The sequence below is a fragment of the Styela clava genome, chromosome 11 (genome assembly GCF_964204865.1).
Source record: "Styela clava chromosome 11, kaStyClav1.hap1.2, whole genome shotgun sequence".
Lineage (NCBI taxonomy): Eukaryota > Metazoa > Chordata > Ascidiacea > Stolidobranchia > Styelidae > Styela > Styela clava.
In genome coordinates, this window is record NC_135260.1 from 15,861,363 (window position 1) to 15,885,340 (window position 23,978).

At 34.6% G+C, this 23,978-nt stretch overlaps 3 protein-coding genes across 3 annotated transcripts; 2 read left to right on the forward strand and 1 right to left on the reverse strand.

The window, feature by feature from the left end:
* The first annotated feature begins 1,301 nt into the window (after positions 1 to 1,301).
* Positions 1,302 to 3,545, forward strand: LOC120347459 (sugar phosphate exchanger 3-like). Its single transcript, XM_039417455.2, has one exon. It carries the CDS (start codon positions 1,420 to 1,422, stop codon positions 2,989 to 2,991), a length of 1,572 nt encoding a protein of 523 aa, XP_039273389.2. The 5' UTR covers positions 1,302 to 1,419; the 3' UTR covers positions 2,992 to 3,545.
* Positions 3,445 to 11,602, forward strand: LOC120347460 (vacuolar fusion protein CCZ1 homolog). The gene is made up of 13 exons (XM_039417456.2): positions 3,445 to 3,681; positions 4,520 to 4,711; positions 5,978 to 6,100; positions 6,480 to 6,563; positions 6,703 to 6,754; positions 7,111 to 7,234; positions 7,643 to 7,771; positions 8,476 to 8,587; positions 8,790 to 8,823; positions 8,917 to 9,031; positions 9,677 to 9,829; positions 11,131 to 11,258; positions 11,493 to 11,602. Exons 1-13 carry the CDS (start codon positions 3,445 to 3,447, stop codon positions 11,546 to 11,548), a joined length of 1,539 nt encoding a protein of 512 aa, XP_039273390.2. The 3' UTR covers positions 11,549 to 11,602.
* A 156-nt stretch (positions 11,603 to 11,758) lies between these two features.
* On the reverse strand, positions 11,759 to 23,368 carry LOC120347159 (DNA damage-binding protein 1-like). The gene is made up of 2 exons (XM_039417032.2): positions 19,969 to 23,368; positions 11,759 to 12,972 (listed from the first exon to the last, which is right to left on the reverse strand). The coding sequence occupies exons 1-2, from the start codon at positions 23,317 to 23,319 to the stop codon at positions 12,892 to 12,894; spliced, it is 3,432 nt and encodes a 1,143-aa protein (XP_039272966.2). The 5' UTR covers positions 23,320 to 23,368; the 3' UTR covers positions 11,759 to 12,891.
* Positions 23,369 to 23,978: the final 610 nt, after the last annotated feature.

The window sequence follows — 23,978 nt, forward strand, 5'->3', positions numbered from 1 at the left end:
TTAAGGTAGTCTATCGCAGGGCTACTCAACTATTTTTATCGAAGGTCCGCAAACAAAACTTCAAAATTATTTGGGTCCGGTCTTTCCAGAACTGATATTTCGGCATCCTTAAACGAGCACTTCCTCGACCGACTAATGATTAGTAGCAAATTAAAATTGTTTATTACGGTGTTATAGTTCTTTTCGTATATATTCAAAACTATGAAAGTCATTTTATAATAGAAAATTCAAAAAGTGGGGCTAATGATTCAAAATAAATAATTAGGTGCGGTCCAAATACAATACTCGAAAGGTCCGGATTCGGACCGCGGTCCGCCAGTTGAGTAGCCCTGGTCTATCGCATCGTTTGCGATATCAATTTTGGATTATTGTTGTAACTAAACTAAAGGTCCTCAGAATACATAATTGCAGTTAAGGTATTTGATTTAAAACTATGTTTTGGAAACACAACTAAAAACTGACGAATAAGACGCAAACCTACTAAAACGAGGCAATGTTTACAATCATGCTTGAATATCTGTCTGAGCGGAAAAGTGTCTCTGAGCGGCGGCTTATATTCCAATTACACGTCATTGTTAGCTTTTTGCTCATTTGTAATTGTAGGTAAATAAAAAGGACGTAAACAGGATCGGTCTCATCGGAAGAATTGACAAAAGGAATAGGTATAAAGGATGAAACATTGTCTATATGAAAGAAAATAGACATGGCGAGTTAGCCCTCTCTCGAACTCGCGATGTCGATCAACAAATATAAAAAAAATAGACATGGCAAGTTAGCCCTCTCGAACTCGTGATGTCGTTCAACAAATATAAACAAATAGTCATGGCGAGTTAGCCCTCTCTCTCTCTCTCGAACTCGCGATGTCGATCAACAAATAAAAAGAAAATAGACATGGCGAGCTAGCTCTCTCGGAAGAAAGCTCGCATCTAGGGTTAGTTCGGATACCACGATATGACAATGGCCCATGGCAGTAGGCTATATGGGGGTTCTTGGGGGGTGGAGGCTAACTCGCCATGGACCACTCGCCATGCGACGGCGGTTAACGGGTATGCCTGCAACTGCACGAAGGCTCTTCCTGTAATGGGAGATGGAAAGGTGGCTGTTTCCACTTACAACTTATAAACTAATCTATCACAAAAATTTGAGAAAGTGAGCATAAATCTGAAGCGTTAGAAGTCTTCAGTTTACTTTTTTCATGTGTCCTACAGAACATTCATATCATTCTTCTTGGTTTATTCTTTTTTTTTTCAGTACTTTTTTATCCCTATTATTCTCACAGTCATAACTGGATCATAAAATTGTTTAGTTTACAGCATTTGACTAATTACAGATTATAAATGTTAATAATGTATATATATTATAGAATTACCATGAAACAAAAATTCTGCTGACATTGACTGATTTAATAAATGTATCAAAATGTGGTCACATCATCAAATTGTGGCATTTGTTCTAACATATTGTGTGTATACAATATTTCATGCATCAAGAAAGGCTTACAGTGATTCTAAAGATTCATTTTCAAAAGAATGGACTCCACTATCATGTAATTTATCATGGCCTTGCCCAAGGCCTGAAGAAATATGGGAGGACAGACAATTGTTCTCAAGCTATGCATCAGCAGAACCCTTTCTTGGGCTCTTGGATTCTTTATTTTTAGTCTCCTATGCTATTGGAATGTATTTTACAAGCTTTCTTGCTGACAGAGTGGAACTGCGAAAAGCATTGGCCATAGCAATGTTTTTATCTGGCATACTTTTATTTTGTTTTGGAGTTTTAACTCAAATGTTACACTTTTACAATAAAGGATTTTACATATCCATGTGGATTTTACAGGGAATTATACAATCAGTTGGTTGGCCAACTTGTGTCGCAGTTGTTGGCAATTGGTTTGGTAAATCTGGGAGAGGCCTTGTGTTTGGAATTTGGGCATCATGTGCATCGGTTGGTAATGTTATTGGAAATGTCATCACATCTTCAGTTATTAATTATGGTTATGAATATGCATTTCTTACCATATCTGTTATGATGTTGGGTGGAGGACTGGTCGTGGTGTTCGGCCTTGTGAATACACCACTTGAAGTAGGTCTTCCTCCACCGGTTGAGACAGAATCTTTGGATAGAAGAACTCTAGATGATGAAGATTCCCAACCTCTTGAAGATGATTTCAATTCTGAAGACGACATGAATGTACCTACTAATGCAATTTTGGAGACTGTAGATAAAGACAATGCACTTACAAATACCACATTGGAAAATGAAAACACTGAAATTGCAATGTTGTCTAATAGTCATCAAAAGGAATCTCAACCATTGTCTTTTCTAAATGCTCTATTCTTACCTGGAGTTATACCTTATTCTCTCAGCTTCGCGTGCTTGAAATTAGTCAACTATGCATTTCTTTTCTGGCTACCGTATTATTTAACCAATCATTTCCAGTGGGATGATTCACTTGCATCTAGTGTCTCCACATGGTATGATGTTGGAGGAATAGCTGGTGGAATTATTGCAGGTGTACTGTCAGATGTTTTCAAAACTCGAAGCTTAGTTTTATTTTTCATGCTTCTTGGTTCGCCTTTTGCATTGTGGGGATATAAATCATCGCCAAACGATGTTGTCATTAACAGTATATTGATGTCCATCGTTGGATTCTTAATCAATGGTGTATCAAATATTTTATCTTCTGCAATTGCTGTAGATATCGCAAAACGGGAAGCTGTTGGTGAACACTCTCTAGCAACTGTAACAGGGATTATAGATGGAACTGGAAGCCTTGGTGCAGCAATTGGTCAATACCTTGTAGCAGTTATACAATCAAATTATGGTTGGAATTGGGTTTTCAATTTGTTTATTATTTCCAATGTAACAAGCTTGATATGCCTTTTTCCAATTTTTTATAATGATTTTGTGAAGCATTCTGCTTGTGCCAATCGTTTATTTGAAAGGTTACTCTCATTTCGTTCAAGCTATCGAAGAATTGATGAAAACTAGTGTAGCTTGTATTGCTTTTGTATGTTATGTATTAAAAAGATCTTGGTTTTGTGTATAATATATACTGTATGTTTATGTAGTGATATTTGTGACTTATAATACTAATAATGTGTCAATAAAAATGTGATTTGATAACCTATAGCCTCTGCGCTCTACCGCATGTATAAGGATCTTGCCATATTTTGGATGTTTTTTTTCTGTATTGTGTTGTTACTGTGTATAATGTATGCCTTTTCATGTTGGGGATTATGAGTTGAATATTATGGATTTAATTGCCAAATTAATAAATTGGTCATTTCTATATAGCAAGACTTTGTATCACGCTTTGATTAATGTTATGTATAAAATAGAGACTACTATATTTACTATTCACGGTATATAATAACCCTTTCCCAGAGTCGAATAATTTGTTTGTTTTCTTCATTCGTTCAACTCTATTGTGAAACTGATGTTATGATTCCTATTTTGACTGATAGTATTTTTATTTTTCCTCATATTATTAAAGTGCAATTTTTATTTCTTGAATTCATATTGGTACTCAACATTCATTTCAGTTCTTCAATATTTAAATATTGTATATATAATACTACGATTAATGATTTGTTATCATTGAACCGCTGTAATATGGCAACAGCAAAGTTGTCCTCTTTTCTAATATATAACCCTACTTATGGACCGAAAGAAGGCCAGGTTAGTATTACATGACATGTTTATTATGGTATTTACAGTAATTAATATTTTTAAATATTGTAGTCTAGATTGGGTGTGTGCAACCTGTGGCCCGCAGGTCAAATGCGGCCCGCAAAGAAAAATTGTGTGGCCTGTGAAACGAGTTTTTCATTTAGTTTAATCTGTTTTTTGTGCCTTCAACTATTAGATAGCCTATGTTAAATAAAGGTGCAGTGTGCGGTTTCACCCAGTCATTTGCATCTGGCCGGCCCTCCTGTATTAAAGGTCGCCCACCCCTGTTGTAGATGATTGCCACTCATGCACACCTTAATCCAAATCTGCTTTTCCGGGATTTGAAAGTTTAGGCATTTGATCATTCAGTAATAGTAAATCTCATCAGGCTATATGTGTATGTACAGGTTTAGTGAATAATTCTGTACCTGGCGGGAGATAGTAGCACTGTTGAATAAGACAAGCCTAGGCAATGAGCATATTATATCTTGGCAAATGTTCATATTTACCATCCAACTGAGTGATATCCTAGTCATGTGATTTTATTTGCACAACCAGGCAAACAAAACCAGAATCCATCCTCAGTCTGTTTGTTTATTATCATATTGTATAATGCTTGTGGCAGTGCCCTTTAAAACCGATTGAACATTAGATTTTGCTCAATGGTAAATATCACTGTGAAAATATTTTCCAATGTACCTGTAAGTGCAAACACCTCATGGACAAATGTGCGAGATACAAATATATATATAGCCTACAGTATATCTAGGTTACAAATTTATCATAAGTGAATTAAACTAAGTAGACTAATAATTGCTTCAAACACTAAACGTTGTTCTCATTTTAGGAACATTTGAAAGTTTTGTTCTACTATCCCGAATCAGAACATCCCGATGTAAAAATAAATAAAGTTGGATTATGTGAAGCGCTGATTCAATTTGCTAAAACTTATTCATCAAGCAAACCATGCGAAACTCTTCATACTCAAAAACACAAGCAAGTATTTTATGAAGCGGAGGAGAATTTTTGGTTTGTCATGGTAATAATCTTATTTACATTGTTTCAACTATAAATATATATATTTATAAGTTGTTTTATTTGACACGAAATGCTTCTATGGGAGATGGGATCCAAGGCGGCAATATGCCACTTAAAATTTTGCTGTTTTATTTTAATTATTTGGAACACATTTTTTAATGCCATGGGAATGTTTCTGTCTCACTCCTCTGAAATGAATTGAACTACAATCAATTATTACATTTCATTTCAGCAAACTTGGTTCTTAGTTATCGACACCAATGCATGACCTTCATGTTCATATATTTTAGAATTGTTCTTTTGTTTATACTTTACATGTAGGCGCTCCAGAAGTGTGTGTACCAATATGAAGGTAACTAATTTTGTTCGCCTATTTTATATCAAGTTGTGTAAAGGGACTGAAACCTATGGGCAGGTGGTATATTCACTTGGCTCACACAGACAGTCCCTGAACTTGTAATAGAACTAAAATAAGGGAAATTAGAATAAAATTATGGCCTAACCTTAGTCGGGCTGGTACAGCTGGTACACCTAGCCTACTACAGAAGTACCAACATATATTCCACAAATCTATATATTATCTTTTTCATGTAGGCCTACTAAGAACTTAACTGTCTATTTAAAGCCAATGTGAATCACTTACTACAAACATTTTTAACTGGATAAACAGAGTAAAATATTTGGTTTAGTTGTCTGAAATGAAAAACATTATTTTATGATTCATAATAGTATTTCCCAAAACTAAATAACATGGAGGCACCCCATGTAATAAGCTTAACTTCCAAGCACATTATTGCTTTTTTGAAAATGTTAAGAAGGATTGGAAATTTGTTTGTTCATGTCATTATATATTCAAGCAGGGCCATTTAAATGAGATTTTTCAAGTTGCCATTGAATCTTAGGGAGAAGGTGGCCATTTTACAAGACCCAAAATGTGAACTGGTAAAGTAAGTGGAAGGCTTTGTTACTGAATTTGTGCTTTTCTATGGTAAAATTCATATTTATTTTTCGGTACTCCCGTAGTGTGTGTACCAGGTTAGGGTTAGGTCATAATTTTAAACTGATTTTGCTCATTTTAGTTCTATTACAAGTTCGGGGACTGTCTGTGTTAGCCAAGTGAATATACCCCCTAGTCCATAGATTTCAGATCCATAATACAAGTTGATGTAAAGTAGGCGAACAAAATTACTTATCTCCATATTGGTACACACACTTCTGGAGCGTCCATTTATCACTGCCCGTTTTACAATTAACACTTATTTTGTAGACAGTATCAAACCCATGGAAAGAAACAATGCGAGATGGAAAACCAGTTAGAGAATATTTTGAGGAAAATATTAGGAGTGTTGTTTTGAAATCTGTACTGGAGCAAGCTTATTTTATGTTCAAGGTACATTTCTTTGATACAGCAGTATATATGGTATAGCACAGTATAAGCATATCAAACAAATGAAAAACAAAAATTATGTAAAATATTTAATCAAGCATGATTCATGCTTCACTATATCACTTACTCTATATAATTTACATGAAGACACAAATAATTGATTCCAATGGTAACATTTTTAATCAGCAGGATATAATATGATGCAAAATATTAGGCAGTGTCTATTAGGGCCACAGGAGAGTACATTCTCTCATTGTAACTAGTTATCCTTGATTATCATCTTTTTAGGCTGAATATAAAGTTTTGTCTGTTCTATGTCTTTTGTTATTTTATTTGCCATTTGAAGAAGTATTTACTGTTATACTTTACTGGTGTTTTTCAGCTTTTTATGGGAACCATAGAAAATATTGTCGCCAATGAGGACATTGAACATTTGAAAAAAAAACTTCAAGATTTTTATTTAAAGGTAAGTAAATAAGTGAGTATGGTTGTCTCGAGCATGTGTAAACATCATGTTTCTACATGAACATGATGTCATCACATTTGCTACTTTTCCATAGTATTCATATTCAAGACAATATTAATGTAAATTATTTGTGTTTCAGTATCTTCCAGACATCAATATTCATCACTGTGATATACTCAATGTTCATAATGGTGAGTACTTATATAAATCTTTCTTACCTACTGTTCATGACTTAGATTTATTCTTATGTGTGAGGCTTATATTGTCTTGTATACACAAAACTTGAACTTTGGAATTAGGAACCTGTTATACTGCGATTTAAAGAGGACATTGACATTTTAGGTTCATAAATGTCACTTACACTTCTCATGAATTGAGTTGATGTTATCTCGTAAAAAAAATTTTGGACTGTGAAGATGCAAGTTTTGTTAACATTTACAATCTATTTCTTCGCATAAAACAACATTTGCACCCTTAATAATAGACCTTAATAATTAGTGTGTGAGTAAAGTTGAATGGTACATAAACTAGTTATCTTAATTTTCAGGAATTGATTATTTTCCATTGCAAAAATCAACATATTTGAAGATTCAATCTTTTATCAATTCAATAAAATCTAATTTTCCTTCCATTCAACATGTGATGGCACTCTATGCAGATAAACTGATTTGGTGAGTACAGAAAAAGTTGTATTTATATGATGAATAGTACAGTAGGATTGTAAAAAGGCAAACATGAGTTATTAAAACAGTTGTGCACTCGAAATGAGAGTCTTACTGTTTCTAGAAGTTTGTATCACAAAAAGGCCCCTGTTTAATGAAACAACCAGAAGCAAATCCTTATCAAATTAATGCTTGGATTGCTAGTGAATATACCAATAGGTTTCAGTCCCTTTAAAAAACTTGATGTAAAATAGGCGATCAAAATTAGTTAACTCTATATTGGCAGACATACGTCTGGAGCGCCCAAATTTCAATACAACAACGCTCTTAATATCTTTTCAATCTTTATTTAAAGCACCATGAGATGTTTCTTTTTTCAAGTATAATTTTGTAAAAAATATTCTTTTTCATTTTAAGGAGTGATTTACAGAAGACTGATTCCAGATATTTATATTCATATCTTGTTAACAAACTCCTACCCACGTCATCAGAATTTGAAAATAGTGTTATAAGTAATTATTTAACAAGAGATGGAAGTTATGGAAGGTGAGAAATGAAGTTAATAAATCATGAAGAACCCAGAATTTTTTTTATACTCCTACAATAATGAAGAAAATTTACATCTGTTTGTGTATATTTGTACCTGAAAGTTTCAGTAATTCGAGATGCTTTGCACAAAATGTTCTCTCTCAAACAGGGGTGGGCAAGGTTTTGGACCAGGGGCCAAATATTTTGCCCACCTGGATTGGCGGGCCATGCGAGTGTGACGTAAAAAGTTACATTTTATAAACAATATTTACAGTATTACAAAAACAAATGCGGAAAACAATATGTGCCTTGTGCCAAAACTAAATTTGATCGCAAACATCAAAAATTGGTTTTAGTTTGGTTGTGGGAGCATCAGGGGGGCCCAACGGGCCAGATTTGGCCCACAGGATTCAGTTTGCCCATGTCAGCACTAGACATGTTTCAAATGATCTGTGTTTTGTAGGTCACTCTGTAGATGATTAAATTTGCATTTTTTCGTAAAATTATCTTAGTTGAAAATTGTCATATTTTATGTTATTTAATTCTAAGCTGTGAAGTTTCACGATTTGTTTATACTGACACACCCTAGAACCAAGTGATTGAACCATATGCTTCGTTGCATTGGTGAATTTTTTGAATCTGTCAAAATTGTATTTCAGATACCGGTATGTGAACAATAAAAGAAATACGTTTCTTTCCAAACTAATATCAATTTTGTTCAGGTTTCTTGCTGGTGTTCGTTATTATGAACATTCAACAGATAGACATACCACTACTGTTTATATCACTTCTACTTCCATGAAAGGGGAAAAATTATTCATGGTTACTTATCAGGTAGTATTGAATTTATTTATTATCAAAAATCTTTAATATTCACTGCCAAGAAATATTTATATAAATAAAGCTAGGCTAACATTGTCTTTGTTTATTATTTACGACTTACGCCATTTGGATTTATTACTTCACAGTGTTTAATGGATTTTGCTGAGGTCATCTTTTTTCTGGTCATCAAATTTTGAGACATTTTTGTTTTTAGGTTCTTAATATCAGCATGACACTGTTATTTGAAGGTATGTATACCTATTTATAATTATTATTCAATGATTATGTTCTTACAGTGGTTTTTGTTTGGAAAAATTATCCCACCATTTTTATACTTCCAGGTGAAACTCCACCATCTGTTGATACATTCAGAAAACTAGATTCTTTCATGGGAAAAGCATTGATTGATCTTTCTACTGAAATGGAAGTAGTCCCTATGAAAAATTCTTATGACAGGTACGCAGAAACTTTGAAATTGTGATAATATTCCTCTTCTTAGTCTTCAAACAAAACACTTAGGTTCATACTATTTTAAAATCTTAAAGCTTCTATTTCACCCTGGATTAAATAGGTGGGTAGCATGGGGTTTGAACTTGAGAACAGTGGTTCTCAAACGGAGGGCGCCCCACAAAGGTAGGGGCGTGGATACTTTTTGATGGGCCGTGAAGCTAATTAAAAATATTTGTTAGATTTGATCTTGCCTGCCTTATTTTGGATATTTATATATTTTTTATTATATACACATATTTTTAACCTGTTTTTTGAATAAAACATACTTTCACCTTACTATCTGTTATTTGTAGGTTATTGTAAGCTACTGTATTTATTTTTGAGGTGGGGCGCGAGACTTGACAAATTCTAAAAAGGGGACGCGGCTTAAAAAGTTTGAGTACCACTGATCTAAAATCATCAACTCAGGGTCGAGAGAAATTTAATAAAGACTTTTTTGTCTGTTGAAAATGATCCTTCCTGAACTTCTGATTGGAAATATTGACTTGAATTATCACCAATAAAAGTATGAAATTTCGAATCCCGCTTCGATCATATGAAGAACACCAATTGGGGCAAAAGTCATTTACATGAATGTTTCCTTTTTTCCAGCAATGACACGGCATATAAATACATCTACTTCAATCAAGAAAGCTTATTAGTTAAATCTTCATGTCATTATCGAGATAACAATGGGTTTATTAAATGTTCAATGTCTAAGGATGTTATGCGGGTTGTTTTGACCATGTGTCAGGAATTTCTCAGGTGAGAATTTGAAATGACGCAATACCACAATTATATTTAGTTGATTTGATGGCATATTGTTATTTATGATATCATAGCTTGTGTTAGTGTAAAATGGGGGCTACGCTATAATTGAAAGTGTACCAAAGATGCAGCTAACGCCACAAGGCATTTGACAAGTTTAAAAATTGTTCAATTAAATCCAATATTCCTCTTACGATTGTTGCAGGGCAGTACAAAATATTTGCTTTCCTCATGGCCCACTTCCAGCTATACCGGTAAATAAGCTGATATGAACGAGAATAAAATGATATAGTGCAGGGGTGGGCACACCACGGCTCGCCAGAATTTTTGTGCGGCTCTTCTCGCTAACATAAATTATTATCCAAATTTTAACTAAGAGAAAAACTTTACTAAACTCTTTTAATTTATTGAAAGTCGTAAAGATGTTTTCGTCAATGATTAGGATAAATTATGTTTTAGTATGAAAATCGCTGTAGCGTTGAATTTAAGTCAGTCAAGTCAGAAAATCTTTCGTCACAATGGTCAATGTTTATTGATGCGTCGGCGATATTGCAGCTTGATTGCGGTTAGTCAGTCTAAGTTACTGTGCGATATGTCCTCAATTAAAAAACGAAAGTACGAAGATGAAAACAGAGTTGTCAAGTCAGAATGGGAAGAACGTACGAATTTACCAGTCAGGAGAATAAACCTTTGTGTCTAGTCTGCCATAAGCTACTAAGTCAGAATAAAGTCAGCAATTTAAACGGCACCATGAAACGAATCATGAAAACTTCTTTCGAAACTACTCTCATAAATCAGCTATAAGGAAACACAAATTAAATGAGCTCAAATTGTGCATATATTTGAGTATAGCTGCCTTGTTTATCTATTTATTGTTATTAGACTCTTGTGTGAATTTCTTTTCTGTTCATGGTATTTTGATAATATTAATAAATTCACAAATTTTGCAGCTCTTTTAAAGTTCTGACTTGCAGCATGCGGCTCTTATACTAAAAAATTGTGCCCACCCCTGATATAGTGAGTCTTGATTGAATCAAAAACAATTGAGAAAATAATGTACAATACATGATTTCAACAAAAATGAATGATATCTATACATAAACATATATGCAACTAAACTAGTCTTCTTGCTGTGACTGCTGTATTAGCTATTGACCATATGATAAAACAATGAATTCCAGGGGTCTTTCTGTCATAGCCCAAGGTATATGTGACACTTCTCTCCTTTTGTCACTTAGTAACAGCATGTAACTGCTTTCTGATGACAGGGTTATTGTTGTTTATTTTCTCAATTTTAGTAAGACTTCAGAAGTTGAAGTAATCACTAAAGCAAGCATGGATTACTGGATTGTTGGAAAAAAGACAGAACAACATGAGTGTTATATCGTTGTTAACCGTAAGGATGCTAACTTGATTGATGTGAATGGTATGTAGATTATATTCATTCATACATCGGATTTGGGTTTATACGATACAATACACCCAAAAGTCCCATAATTCTGCCCAGCAATAATAATATAATGATGCCCTGAGAGAGATTTCTTTTAAATTTTTCAACTCTGTGAAAATGAGAAATCTGAATTGAAACATAATATAGATGGAGGAATTCTTATTCATGCATATATTGGTGTGCTAAAGCAGCTCTTATTTGTTTTCTTAGATGATGTCCGGAAGATCTGTGCCAACAACATCACAAACATATCATTAGCAGAATAAATTATATTTCTATCAACTAAAGATACTGTGCAATAAATAAATTTTATAACAGAGTATTGTTTCATTGGTGAGATCGAGTCGTTTTCCACCACTCACTACTGTTCTCAAAATCCTTCATTAGGAACGGACTGCCGTTTCCCTTTCCTGGCAGGTATAATTAGAGCTTTACAAGGCTTACACTTAATTTACGAATTCATCGGAAAATTGAGAACCAAACGCACTCACTTTAGAAAACCGCTCTCCCTGCCACACTATCAGTCCTGTACTTCTCTAACGAAAAGGAAATTTGTATTTATGCTGTATTGTGTATTTTCAAATGGAGCGTGTCAGATACACTTCAGTGCTTTTATTGCGATTTTAATTAGTTCTTGCTTGCAATCGAAACACTGTATCCAATCAGAAATAAACAAATTAAAAAAAGCCTGTTGAACTTCTCAATAGCCAGGTTGGAGGCAACAGTTATTCCATTGTTTATTGTATGCAAATTACTTAGAAAAGCTTCTATTACTTCATTTTAGAATATGTTCAAATGTATTCGATTGGCCATCCGCCGTAAATAATATCAGAGCATGTACCAAAAATAATTTTCAAACAGTTAAGACCAGGCATATGGGAGAGTTTGCATTCGTTGCAAGCGGTGCCTCAACATAATAATAGCCATGAATAAATGTAATGCCTAACACAGAAAAACAAGCAGGTCAGTTTCCAAGTTACACCAGCGCGTAATCATCAATTTCTCATATTTGAGGCATCTCCCACATTGGATGGAAATAATGATTTGGGATTTTAGATATGTATCATACCCCCAAAGCAGCCCATGATTTGTACCAATCGTAAGATAACCAGAGAAACTGTGTTGCTAAGAACTATGACAAACCAATGATACCTAGTGAGTTCTTTTATATACACTGACCCAATGTCTGTACTCAAAAGCTTTAACTACAATAAGCAAAGATCATTAGATTTTAGTTGAAGTTTGATTCTTTTCCAGAGCATCATGATTGATGATCAAGTCCATTTGCATGTACGAGAGAAGGGAATTGGTGTAATAAAAAAACATCTCTGTGCACAAAACCAACTTATGAAATACTTTTAAGTCAGCGTTTCCCAACAGGGAAGAAATTTTATTTTGTACTTCGGTGTTATTGCAATAACTTATAACTAACTAGCTATTGATCCGTTAACGATTGAGCAATAAACAAAGACTTTATGAATAGTGAGTGGAAAATGTATTGTTTTAAAATTAGGCAAAGCCATTGTTTTCATTAAACACTGCTTCCTTCCACATGACCTTGAATACTTCATCCACAGCTGATAAAAAAAAACATTCTGTTGGGCGGTATTTAATGTAGCCTTGTTAGTTCTTCAATAACTTTGATAATATCATCTGCCGTTGCATCTTTCATTATTCCACCTTCTTTTATCTGAAAAATCGAACAGATTTCAAATTATGATAAAATAGACAATTTAAATAATATCTAACCCATAACAAAAAATAAGTAACGGAATAGCATAAATTTTGAACATTTCGTCAACATATTATAAATTTGGATCTTTTGGGTTTTATGCTCCGGATTCATTGTGAACTTTGGCATCGTTTTTAATAACAGTGATTATTTGGGTCATAAACAGACCTGGGCTCTACAAAAATTGGGTCGATAGCCAGTAAAGAAAAATTTTCAACTGACTAAGTTCCGGGGTGAAATACAGCTTATTACACCATTGCATATTTCAATCCACATTTAGATATTATACATTCAAACGTCAAATAAAAATTCCCAATAAATTATCTCCTACGTCAGTGGTTCTTAAACTGGGTTCGATCGAACCCCTGGGGTTCGGTGGAGCTGTTCCAGGGGTTCGACGAAGGTGCTCTGAAACAGTTGCATATTATGAGACTTTTTTATCACCCTGCATACTAATTATGCAAAAATAACTATAGTTCATGATGACTAATTACTAATGACTTGAACAATTGAATGGAACAATTAATTGGTGTTACCAGTGTTCACTATTAGCGCACTTTTTTGCGAAAATTGCGAAGCACTTTCGCAACTTTTTTTAGGGACTGCGAAATAGCACTTTTTTCCGATTTTGAGGAGAAATAGCACTTTTTTCCGATTTTGAATGGAATAAAAATTCAAAGTTAACAAATATTTTCGAGTATTAAAGTGACAAATAAGTAACATACTAGTACTTTTGTAACTAAATTTTGCATATCATAACGATATTTACCGGAATTCTAACCTATGAGATGCAGACATAGGAGATAAAGCTTTTGCATTAACTGCAAAATTCTTGTTTATAATATGATTATTATACAAGCACACCGAATCCGCTTCTCCCGCAAAAACGCTCCGCGTCTTTGAAACCAGATGTTGGAATACTACACAGTGCGTTTCTTTGAACGAGAGTGGTCATGTGACTATCAATGAGATCGTTGAATTCAAAATGACTATAAAAGTGTTAGTAAAGTGTTATAGTCACTTTGGATGTATTGTGACCAAGGTGCACGATTTTCAAAACCTTTAGCAGCATGTCACAGATTTGCAAAATCACCAAATTCACAAAATACCATTGAGTGCCATTTTATTGTAATCACAATGTTGAAAGCATGTGGCATTTTGCGATATTTACACAACTCTTTCTCGTTGATATGCGAGTATGGGTGGGCAAAATTCAATATTTTATTGAATTGAATATTTTCAACGAGTACCGAATAACAAATATTTTTGGAACGTCCGTGGAAACATTAAAAAATCGGCAACAAAGCCTTTTTACTGATTAATTCCGTTGTAATCGCTAATTGTTCTTGTCACCGATCGTTTTGGCGGCGATATCCAGGTTTTGTTAATCTATATTCCCGCCCTCTCTTTTTTACAAATATGAATTCTTGCGGGTCGGCGGACATCGAAGTTTTATATTTCGGGTTTACCCGTTTGTTCACATCGGCAACAGCTGTTGAAGACATTGAGGACTCAAATTAACATTTGCGTTGGCTTTAATATTACCTATCAAGATTTGTAAATTTAGGGTCCCAATTTTATGCGAATGGTAATATTATTGTCGATACCATAATGCTGATATTTATTAAGACGATAATTAACTTTCTCATGTTTTTCTATGGTGATAAACTTCACAAATCTGAAATTGTGCCAATCCTGAATGTTGATTTAAAATAGAGATTGAATAATTCGGCAATAAAGGCATTTCTGCGTGGTCATAAGACGAGATGACGTTAATGAACAGCACTTCTTTTACAGGATATTTTACGTAAGCGACTTAATGCTAAAAAGATTGGACTCGAGTGCTTTTTTTCGAGTGCTCGAGTGCCTAATGGAGGTACGCTAATTGTAACTAATTTCCTCAAGTTTCAACATGTTTTCAGCAAAACAATATCCCGGCGATAATTATAGCTAAAATGTTACCGAGCAATTCACAATTTTATTTATGGAATTTGAAAATTCACCAGTTTCTTGACGATATTGATAATGTCACGCCCTAATTATTAGTGCAAAAAATACTCCCCTTCTTCCGCGGCGGTTTGACGGGTTCTTTGTTCCAATCTTCAGAAATTTCTGACACGGGGGGATATAGAATACTGAATCCGGAGGGTTCAATCCCTGTCGACTTACTGGTGATTTTCCGTTTCGGAATGCGTGGAACATTCTCTATTTTAAATTAAATGACGTTTCGCGGGCTAGAGTTCTACCCGAAAATGATGTGTACCAGACGTTAGTTAGACGATAGATAAAACATTAGATAAATATATTTCATGACGCCCCGTTTTCGAAAATACAAAATTATATCGCAAAAAATGCGTTTCGATACATTTGGAATGAACATTATTTACGGTTTTTTCAGATCATATTTTACTCTTCATGACACCCGGTATCCGAAAATACAGTTGTATTGCGAAAAATGTGTTTTGTTACATTTAAAATAAAACATTTTTGCGATTAATTTAGATCATATTTTACTTTTCAGGACACCCGTTTTCGAAAATACAAGGTTATATCGCAAAATGTGTTTTGTTACATTTAAAACAAAACATTTTTGCGATTAATTTAGATCAAATTTTACCTTTCACGGCAATCCGTTTCCGAAAATACAAAGTTATATCACAAAATGCGTTTTGTTACATTTATTTTGCATTCCCGATAAAATACATATTTTCCCTAATTAAAGTCGTCGATGAATCTGTTCCTGTCGGTCAAGCTTGACATACGTTTGGACGAGTGTGGGGCGGTTTTTTGGTCGACGATAAATTAAAAAGTTGCCACACGTTATTTGTATAACGATAATAACTGAAAAATTAGATTTTATAATGGAAGTGAATTTGTCTTAAGATGGTATTTTACGATTCTTGCCCACAGAAAATAAACCCGCTGACAGGCTTGGTTATAATTGATATTCGTTTAATTTATTTTACACTATATTAATAAACGCGCCACACCAAGTGCGGCCATATAAATTGCAGTCGCATCGGTATGGACTGTATGTTTTTGGCGCTCTCACATTAATTATAATTTTCAACAAAACAATACCCCGGCGGTCATTGAAGCTGAATTCGTTACCGAGTAATTCACGATTTTATTTACGGAATTTGCAATTTCAAGATCTCACTTGACGATTTTGATGGTGTCATGCCCTAATTATTACTGCTTCAATGCCTCAAAATACAACAAATGTAATCATTTTCGACGATAACAGGCGCAACAATTCGTAAACGAGCCGTTATAACGAAATTCGCGATTGATTTTACCTCTCTCTTGTTTACAATTTTAACATCCCGCCGGCCATGTATGGTCGAATAAAATGTTCACATATTCGAAACATGACTTGGCCAAAGGATGGAAGTGATCACTAAAGAGCTAATAGAAAGTACATACGCGAGGGTATGATATTAATATCGAGAATATTTGTGAGCATATCACAGGACGGAAATATTTTGCACCCGGCTGTTTGTTGGCAGAACAACGATACGCTAAAGTTAATTGATCGAATACAGGGAAGTATTTATTTATCATCTCACTTGCGAACATCGAAGTTTGGGCGGAATTGTACGATCATGTTGTCTTTCTTAAGTAATAACTTTTTCAATAAATGTTCATTTTACTTTTGGGTCTTTATTATATGTCCGGGTTTTCGTTAATTTTAAATTCGAAATTGTCCGAAATACTCCAACAGGTGTATAAGTACAATAATAATAGTACTTACCAAAGTACTTACCAGGGAAGTTTAATACACACGATGTGTTAATGGCGTCGTAACTGCCGTTTTTAATTTGATTGTTTTACATTCTGCTTAAAAAACAACGTCGTTTTGCAGTCATCTAATGTAAATCTCGCGACCAAATCTTTTTTGTTTTGTATGGCATCGTCTTGGCGACGAATTTATTGCCGACTGAATTTTAATTGTGTTTTAGGATAAGTTATTTTCTGTTTGTTGGTTTCTAAACTTTACAAACGTGGGTAGCAATTACTATTAATGTGAGATTTGTGCATATGAACGATTGAATATCGCGACTGGCTGTCCGATATCTGAGAATGCGTATATCAGCGTTCATGTGGTCGAATAAAAATTATTTATCAAATGGATTTCGAGACACTCTCAAAATTATTTGGGATCCACTATCATATCATTCGTTTATTTTTTATATTCAGGTTTTTTTCAAGAATCACCCTCGTTATATTTCGTGTACCTTCGCAAAAGAAAACTCTTTGGTGTCATCGTTCCTATTAGTGTAATTGAAATATATGGAAACCTCGCAAGTGGCGTTGTGATGCGAATATTTGATACTAGGTCAGCAGCATTACAAAGAGTGCTATTTATGAATGCTGAAAGTACATGGCATTACTAAACATTTTGTCAATATATGATGTTTTCTGCCTGATTTAAACTAACTCCACGCAAACCAAGGCATGTCGACATTTAAAAATTACTTGTCTTTGGGTAAGCTCTGAAATAGTATAATATAAATGTAAATGAGAAATTAGGTCACGCTAGCTCACGAAACGGGAGGATTTTCAAAGTGATCTTGTGTAATATTTCGGAGAAAAAAGTTTGAAAGGAAAGTAGGTCAACCTATCTCCTAAAACAGGGGAGTATCTTGCGTAATATTTCGGAGGGAAGGTAGGTTAACCTATCTTTTAAAACAGCGGGTGGCGACTTTCAAAGTGGTTCAAAATCACAAATTAATAATTATCAGATTAGGTTTAGGGATAAATCGAAAAGTTGAATTTCCAGCGCACCTAACCCTAATTAGTTGATTGCTATTTATATTTATTATATTTGGGGGGGGGGGATTATTTTGCACGGGATTTGTACAAATGATCCACCCTGTAACTAATATGGTTTCCAGCCTACGTCGTTGTCTGTTAGATGGAAGGAGTAACAAATGTGAAAGCCTTTGCTGTTCACACGAGTAAGCAACTGACACCGTGATACATTGCATGAAAATTTTGTTCGCGGCAGGTGTTAGCAGATGTCCTTTTGTTGCCGATGAATTCGCTTGTTTTAATTAAACATGAATTCGCTTAAAGGGAACTCGGTTAACGGAAAGGCTTCTCTTTAATTCATAATATTAACCGGAGGAGCGCTTTTTCGATTATCTATGCCGTTTTAAATGGGTTATATGAAAGGCTAGAGCACCTAACTTGTTAAAATCGGCAAAAGCACTTTCGCACTTTTTTTTTCCGACTGCGAAGCACTTTCGCACTCATAATTCGCTTAGAGTTAACACTGGGTGTTACCCTTATTCATATTCTACCGTACTAATAAAATTCAACTCAATTTTACGGATAAATCGAAGATAGGCAGTAATTGTACATGAATGAATGCAAAATCATATCGTGTTTGAATTTCACTAGGTGATAAATTTGCGACAAGGAATAGTTTATCGCAGAGCTTTACCCGAAATTATTATGATCCATTCAGGACAACCTCGATATGGCGCCGAATTAATCCTATGTCTATTTCTGTAAAATAAAACAATTGGCAAACGATTTTATTCGCATTTCAGCGCAGTTTAAAGTTTGAGAACAAATTGCTTGAACTACCAACGTTTATGGGGTATATTATCATCTTTCGGATTTTCAAAGTTATTTTTTATCAGTTTTCGCCTGTTCACCCGCATAACTTATACAACAAAAACCATCTGCTCATTCTGCCGCCAACGCCATTGTGACAAAACAATGGTTATCCCCACATGGTTATTGATATCTAAGGTTTCATCACAATGTTCATATTCTATAACCTTGCAAGAATTAGCTTCCGCTTTATGACGTTACGGTTTGGCTTCTAATTTCAACCGTTCAGTACAATATGGGGTTCGGCGGGAGCTTGCAGAATAGCGCAGGGGTTCGGCAGGCTCACAAAGATTAAGAACCACTGTCCTACGTACATTGAAAAGAAAAAATACGGCAAACAAAAATTCACGTAAGTCGGCCAGCAAACAACAGAAGTTCCAAAAAATGGGAACTGCAAACTTCCAATATTTGATTCAATTACATGTCTATGGTGGCCCATCGTTGTCACGTGTAAAATTTAAAAAAAAAATGAAAAAATAAAATGAAAAAGCGAAAATAAAAAAATAGTTGTGAAAAAACATGAAAATAATTGAAAAAAAAAAAAAAAAAAAAAAAATAAATTAAAAAAAAAAATTGACAAATAAAACAAACAAAAAAATTAAAAAAAAAATTAAAATTAAAAAAAAAAATTAAAAAAAAAAAAAATTTGAAAAAAAAATTGGATAAAAAGAAAATAAAAAGGTTGACAACGATGGTCCGCCTCGTGGCCCATCGTTGTCACGCGTTTTTATTTTTAGAAAATTTGATGCTGCTTGGGACCAACGTTGTCAGACTTAATCCTACACACTTAATCCTACACGCACAAATGTGTTTCCTGGGTTTCCTGGGTTTTCCAAGCAAAAGCAAAGTTTCTAAAAATAAAAACGCGTGACAACGATGGGCCACGAGGCGGACCATCGTTGTCAACCTTTTTATTTTCTTTTTATTCAATTTTTTTTTTTTTCATTTTTTTTTTTTTTTTTTTTTTTTATTTATTTATTTTTTTTTAATTTTTATTTTTTTTTTTCATTTTTTTTTTAATTATTTTTATGTTTTTTTACAAAAAATTTTTTATTATCGGTTTTTATTTTATTTTTTATTTTTATTTTCAATTTTACGCGTGACAACGATGGGCCACCATACATGTCCAACATTCTAAAACCAAGCAGAATGCTTGGCAACCCCCATATCAATTTGGTAAGTCATGACTATATAAAATTCAATTGTGTAGTTAGAGAAAAGGTACATTAGACTCGAAGCCATTTGAAAAATTTCACAGTAAATACAAACAGCTGTGGAAAAAAAAATCCCTTTAATGGAACCTGTCATATAAAAAAGTATAAATCATACTTGTATGCCTTGGGCGACAGAGTCCATCTTTTCCCTAGGCAGATCCAAGAAATTTTCTATAAGGTCCCCATCTATAAAGCCTTTGTGATCACTTGTAACTCTGTCATTGGTAAATGATCGCCAAAAACTGTGATCAATCTTCCCCACTCCTTTGATTAATTTTTCCAATTTTTTTTGGACTTCACCCAGTAAATGGAATATTTCTGTGTTAAAGGTAGTAATGACGCCTATACTTCCATGTACAGTTCCAAACAATATACTGCCTTGCGTGGGAGTTGAAGTCTCGCCGAGATGTTGCATTACCAGTGTTCCATGTTGAAATACATTTACCATATCCCCAAGATGAAATGAGCCGGTTCCAATTAGTTTTGATGTATCATCATCGTTAGCAGTTGAACTATCTTTTTGACAAACAAAAAGATTGAAGCTGTTGTCAGCACCTATGAAGTTATCATCATCAATGATTTCAACTGCAGTCATCCAGTTTGGCTTATAATCTTTTGCTATTTCATCTAAATTACCTTCGATGGCTTTGTATGAAAGAACGCTCAGTGATCGCATAAGGTCGCCTACAAGTACAAAGTCTCCTTTTGTTTTTAAAAATAGAGCAATGATGTTACCTTGATGACTGCAATCAACAGTCAGATCTTTTTCCTCGGTCCATTGATACACAATGACTGAACCATTAATACTTGCAATAATTTTTTCATTGAAATTTGATAATGTATAAACGGCTCCTCGTACCTCTTTCTCAGAAATTTGAGATAATTTTCCATCAAATACTTGAAATACAAGAATTCGGCCCTGCTTAGGTTCTGGCTCTTCTGGATATACGAAAGCAGTACCAACAACAAAATAAGATTCTGCTCCAATATTGCAAGATATTATGCTGCAAGGCCACTCAAATGGAGCAAACTGATGCGCATGGTGAACCTCGAATGTATGTTGATCAATAATCAACAGGTTACCAATCTCTGTATCATCTCCGTACATGTTGGCGTCCATGCTTGGCTGACGATATTTTGTGCTTGTATCTTTTGTGATACTGTTGGCCTGCAAGCTTGCACATAATCGTGTTGTTGGTTTTGAAGCTTCCAATCCTATAGTATCATAGCGAAGAGTGGTCACACCGAAACACTGGCTCTTTTCCTGGTATGCTATTCTCCTTGGAGATTCATACAATGGCACAGTGCGAATATGCAGTTTCTGGATTTCATCAATTTTTCCAATTAGTAAGACATTATCATTAGCCAGTGCTAAACTGTCAGGATATCCTTCAGAATCTAGAGCACACATGTAATTAACTTCACGTAAATTAACATTAGAAAACACAAGCTTGTGATTGGAACTGTAGATTACCGTTGGCCTGTCGGAACATGAAAATACATTGAGTGACCCGCCAGAAAGAAAAGTGTGAAGCTCTGTAGGCTGGGTACCAAGAGGGACTTTCTTTCGTTCGCCCAAACCACACAAATCCTCATTAATCGTGAAGTAAAACAACATGCCATCTCCGAGAGTGACAAGAAGATAGTCAATTCCTTCAAATTTAACCATCAAAACAGATCTAGGGATAATTTCACCACCTAACATTTGTGAATGTTTTTCTTCTAATCCAGGCATAGCAAGAAGATGAACACTGTTATCATTCCACAAACCAACTGCACATAATTGAGCTTTTGCTGTTTCATCTGTTGGATTCAACACCAGAGGATTGACATTTAAGCAAGCGACTTCTTCTGGCATCACCCTCTCGGAGCGCAGAATCAATTCGCTTGATCCCACTTCTAAATGATAAAGTTGACTCCCAACTGCAACGACAATCTGTGAATAATTACATGTTGCATTGCTAATATTTCCCCTTGGTGGGGACCACTCTGCAACCAACTTTTTCATCTTCCTTGAAATCAATCTAATTCCTTCTTCAGTTATTTGTACAACTTGATCATTCAAGACATTCGAGCATAAAAATGTCTGTTGTTCATCGTCAAAACCACCAAATTCAGATTCCTCTATTTCTTCACCACTGAGACGCAAAATTCTAGAATGGCCGACAAAAGACAAAATCAGTGTGTCAAACTTAGATGAATCAGAGAACAGTCGAAGCGGCCATAGTCCTTTTATACCAGGCAAGTCAATGCTTGCATGCTCCTGGATTCCAATACCATTACGAATGATTCTCAGTGATCCTTCTTTAAATGCCCCAGAACAAGTAACTAGTTGCCCCTGACCTTGTCTCTCCAGATCTACAACACACATGTCGACAATAGGGCCCAAATTTGTATAAGTATCGAGTATTGAAATATAAGAGGATGATGAATCTCCTTCTCCACTTGTTGGAGTCGTTTCAAGACGAATTAGCTGAGAATCTCCAAGCCTTGATCCAATATAAACCACACCATTGTCAAGATAAGAAAGGCATTCGGGTATGTTCACTTCACCCATCAATTCGATATGCAAATCTTTGACGGAAACATTTTCGTCTATTTTCTCTTCAGTCTCAACATGGAGCATAAAAAGTCTTCCAGCCATATCACCAAGAAGATAACGACAGTTGTCCACACGAGCAAAGCAAGATACAATATTTTGCTTGATCATTGGAGGTGCAATTAATTTAGCCATTCCATCGCCGCTATGATACATTATAGATTCCTGCCCCACAACCAGAGCTCCATTTAACGGGGCAGGAACAGGGATAATAATAGAAGCTTCTGTGTCTACATTTTCTTGTTGCCATGACCCAAGTTTCACTTCCTTGTCTCGTATATTGATTTCATAGGTTTTAATATGCCGCCCATGTGTATTGTGGTATATGATAGCCACGGTTGGAACATTGTATCCATGAAGAAATTGGGCATCAATCACACTCAATTCATCCATTCTAACATTGAAAGGGCGCAGTTCTTTGCTGGTTGGATCATAAGGCAAAATTTTAAAGACACCTTCATACAATCGAAGACCAATTATTTTGCATGTCGGATCTATAAATCCAAGTATACCAGTTTCAGGTGGCCGACCTACAGGATCAGTTACCAATCCACTTGCTTTTGTTTTGACTTGACAGCCTTGTTCACCGGCGCAATATTCCAAAATCGACGCATTATATCGTTCAGTTAGTACAAACAATAGATCTTTTGGTTCACCTGGAGGTCTAAACAACTTCAACACAGCAATTCTTCCATAAATATTCATTTCTGTAATTGGACGAAGTCCTTCACTGGTGACTGTATATATTTCCAAACGTGTGCTTTTAGCAATAAGTAAATTCATGTCATCAGGACTTGTGAAGTTACCAGTTATACAAAAGTGAACTGCACTCGGCTTGTGAGCTGTGACGACATAGTTGAACGACATGGCTATTTAGTTTTTTAGTTTAGTACAGTTACTGTATGGAGAAAAACAATAAATACTTCCTATTACATTATCACAGTGCAAAATTTTATCAGATAGATTGTCAAATAGATGAAAAATAAAGTTAAATTGAAATTTTCTTCTCCAATCATAATACGTTTGCTAGAGCTCGACCGATATCACTTTTTGAAGCCGATACCATTACCAATATTGATATATCGGTCAACTAGTGGCCGATAACCGATTTTAATATAAATCATATTGCGAGCCACAAAATGGGATTTTATGATGTAACTCATACCATGAGTCTGTACATTCATTTTGATATTTATCATCATTGCAGAGAGACTTTTATTTAACTAACTCCAGTTAATACAAATGTTATTCTGTAAATTGTCCTACGACTTCAATATCAGTCCAGCCTTTTCCAGAAAAAGAATGGTTAATCTGACGTTTTTAAATATAACTGTGGGCATATGTTAATAAGGGTATTGGAAAATTATAAATTGATATATATCAAAGTGAATCATGATAATGATAAAATCCTTCGATATTATTGTGATAACGTATGTGCAGTTACATGTGAAATATTTAATAACTACGTTTCCAGTTACTCTCAATACCTTATTTAGTAAATTACAATGGAATAAGGTTTTTTGTGT

What these genes read in the sequence shown, in the direction of transcription:
- LOC120347459 (XM_039417455.2), top strand. Translation starts at nt 1,420, where the DNA reads ATGTGGTCACATCATCAAATTGTGGCATTTGTTCTAACATATTGTGTG.
- LOC120347460 (XM_039417456.2), top strand. Translation starts at nt 3,445, where the DNA reads ATGATTCCTATTTTGACTGATAGTATTTTTATTTTTCCTCATATTATT. An exon ending in TATGCAGATAAACTGATTTG is followed by an intron (nt 7,235 to 7,642) that starts GTGAGTACAGAA and finishes TTTCATTTTAAG; the next exon opens with GAGTGATTTACAGAAGACTG. An exon ending in TAACTTGATTGATGTGAATG is followed by an intron (nt 11,259 to 11,492) that starts GTATGTAGATTA and finishes TTGTTTTCTTAG; the next exon opens with ATGATGTCCGGAAGATCTGT.
- LOC120347159 (XM_039417032.2), bottom strand. Translation starts at nt 23,319, where the DNA reads ATGTCGTTCAACTATGTCGTCACAGCTCACAAGCCGAGTGCAGTTCAC. An exon ending in CTGTCGCCCAAGGCATACAA is followed by an intron (nt 12,973 to 19,968) that starts GTATGATTTATA and finishes TCGATTTTTCAG; the next exon opens with ATAAAAGAAGGTGGAATAAT.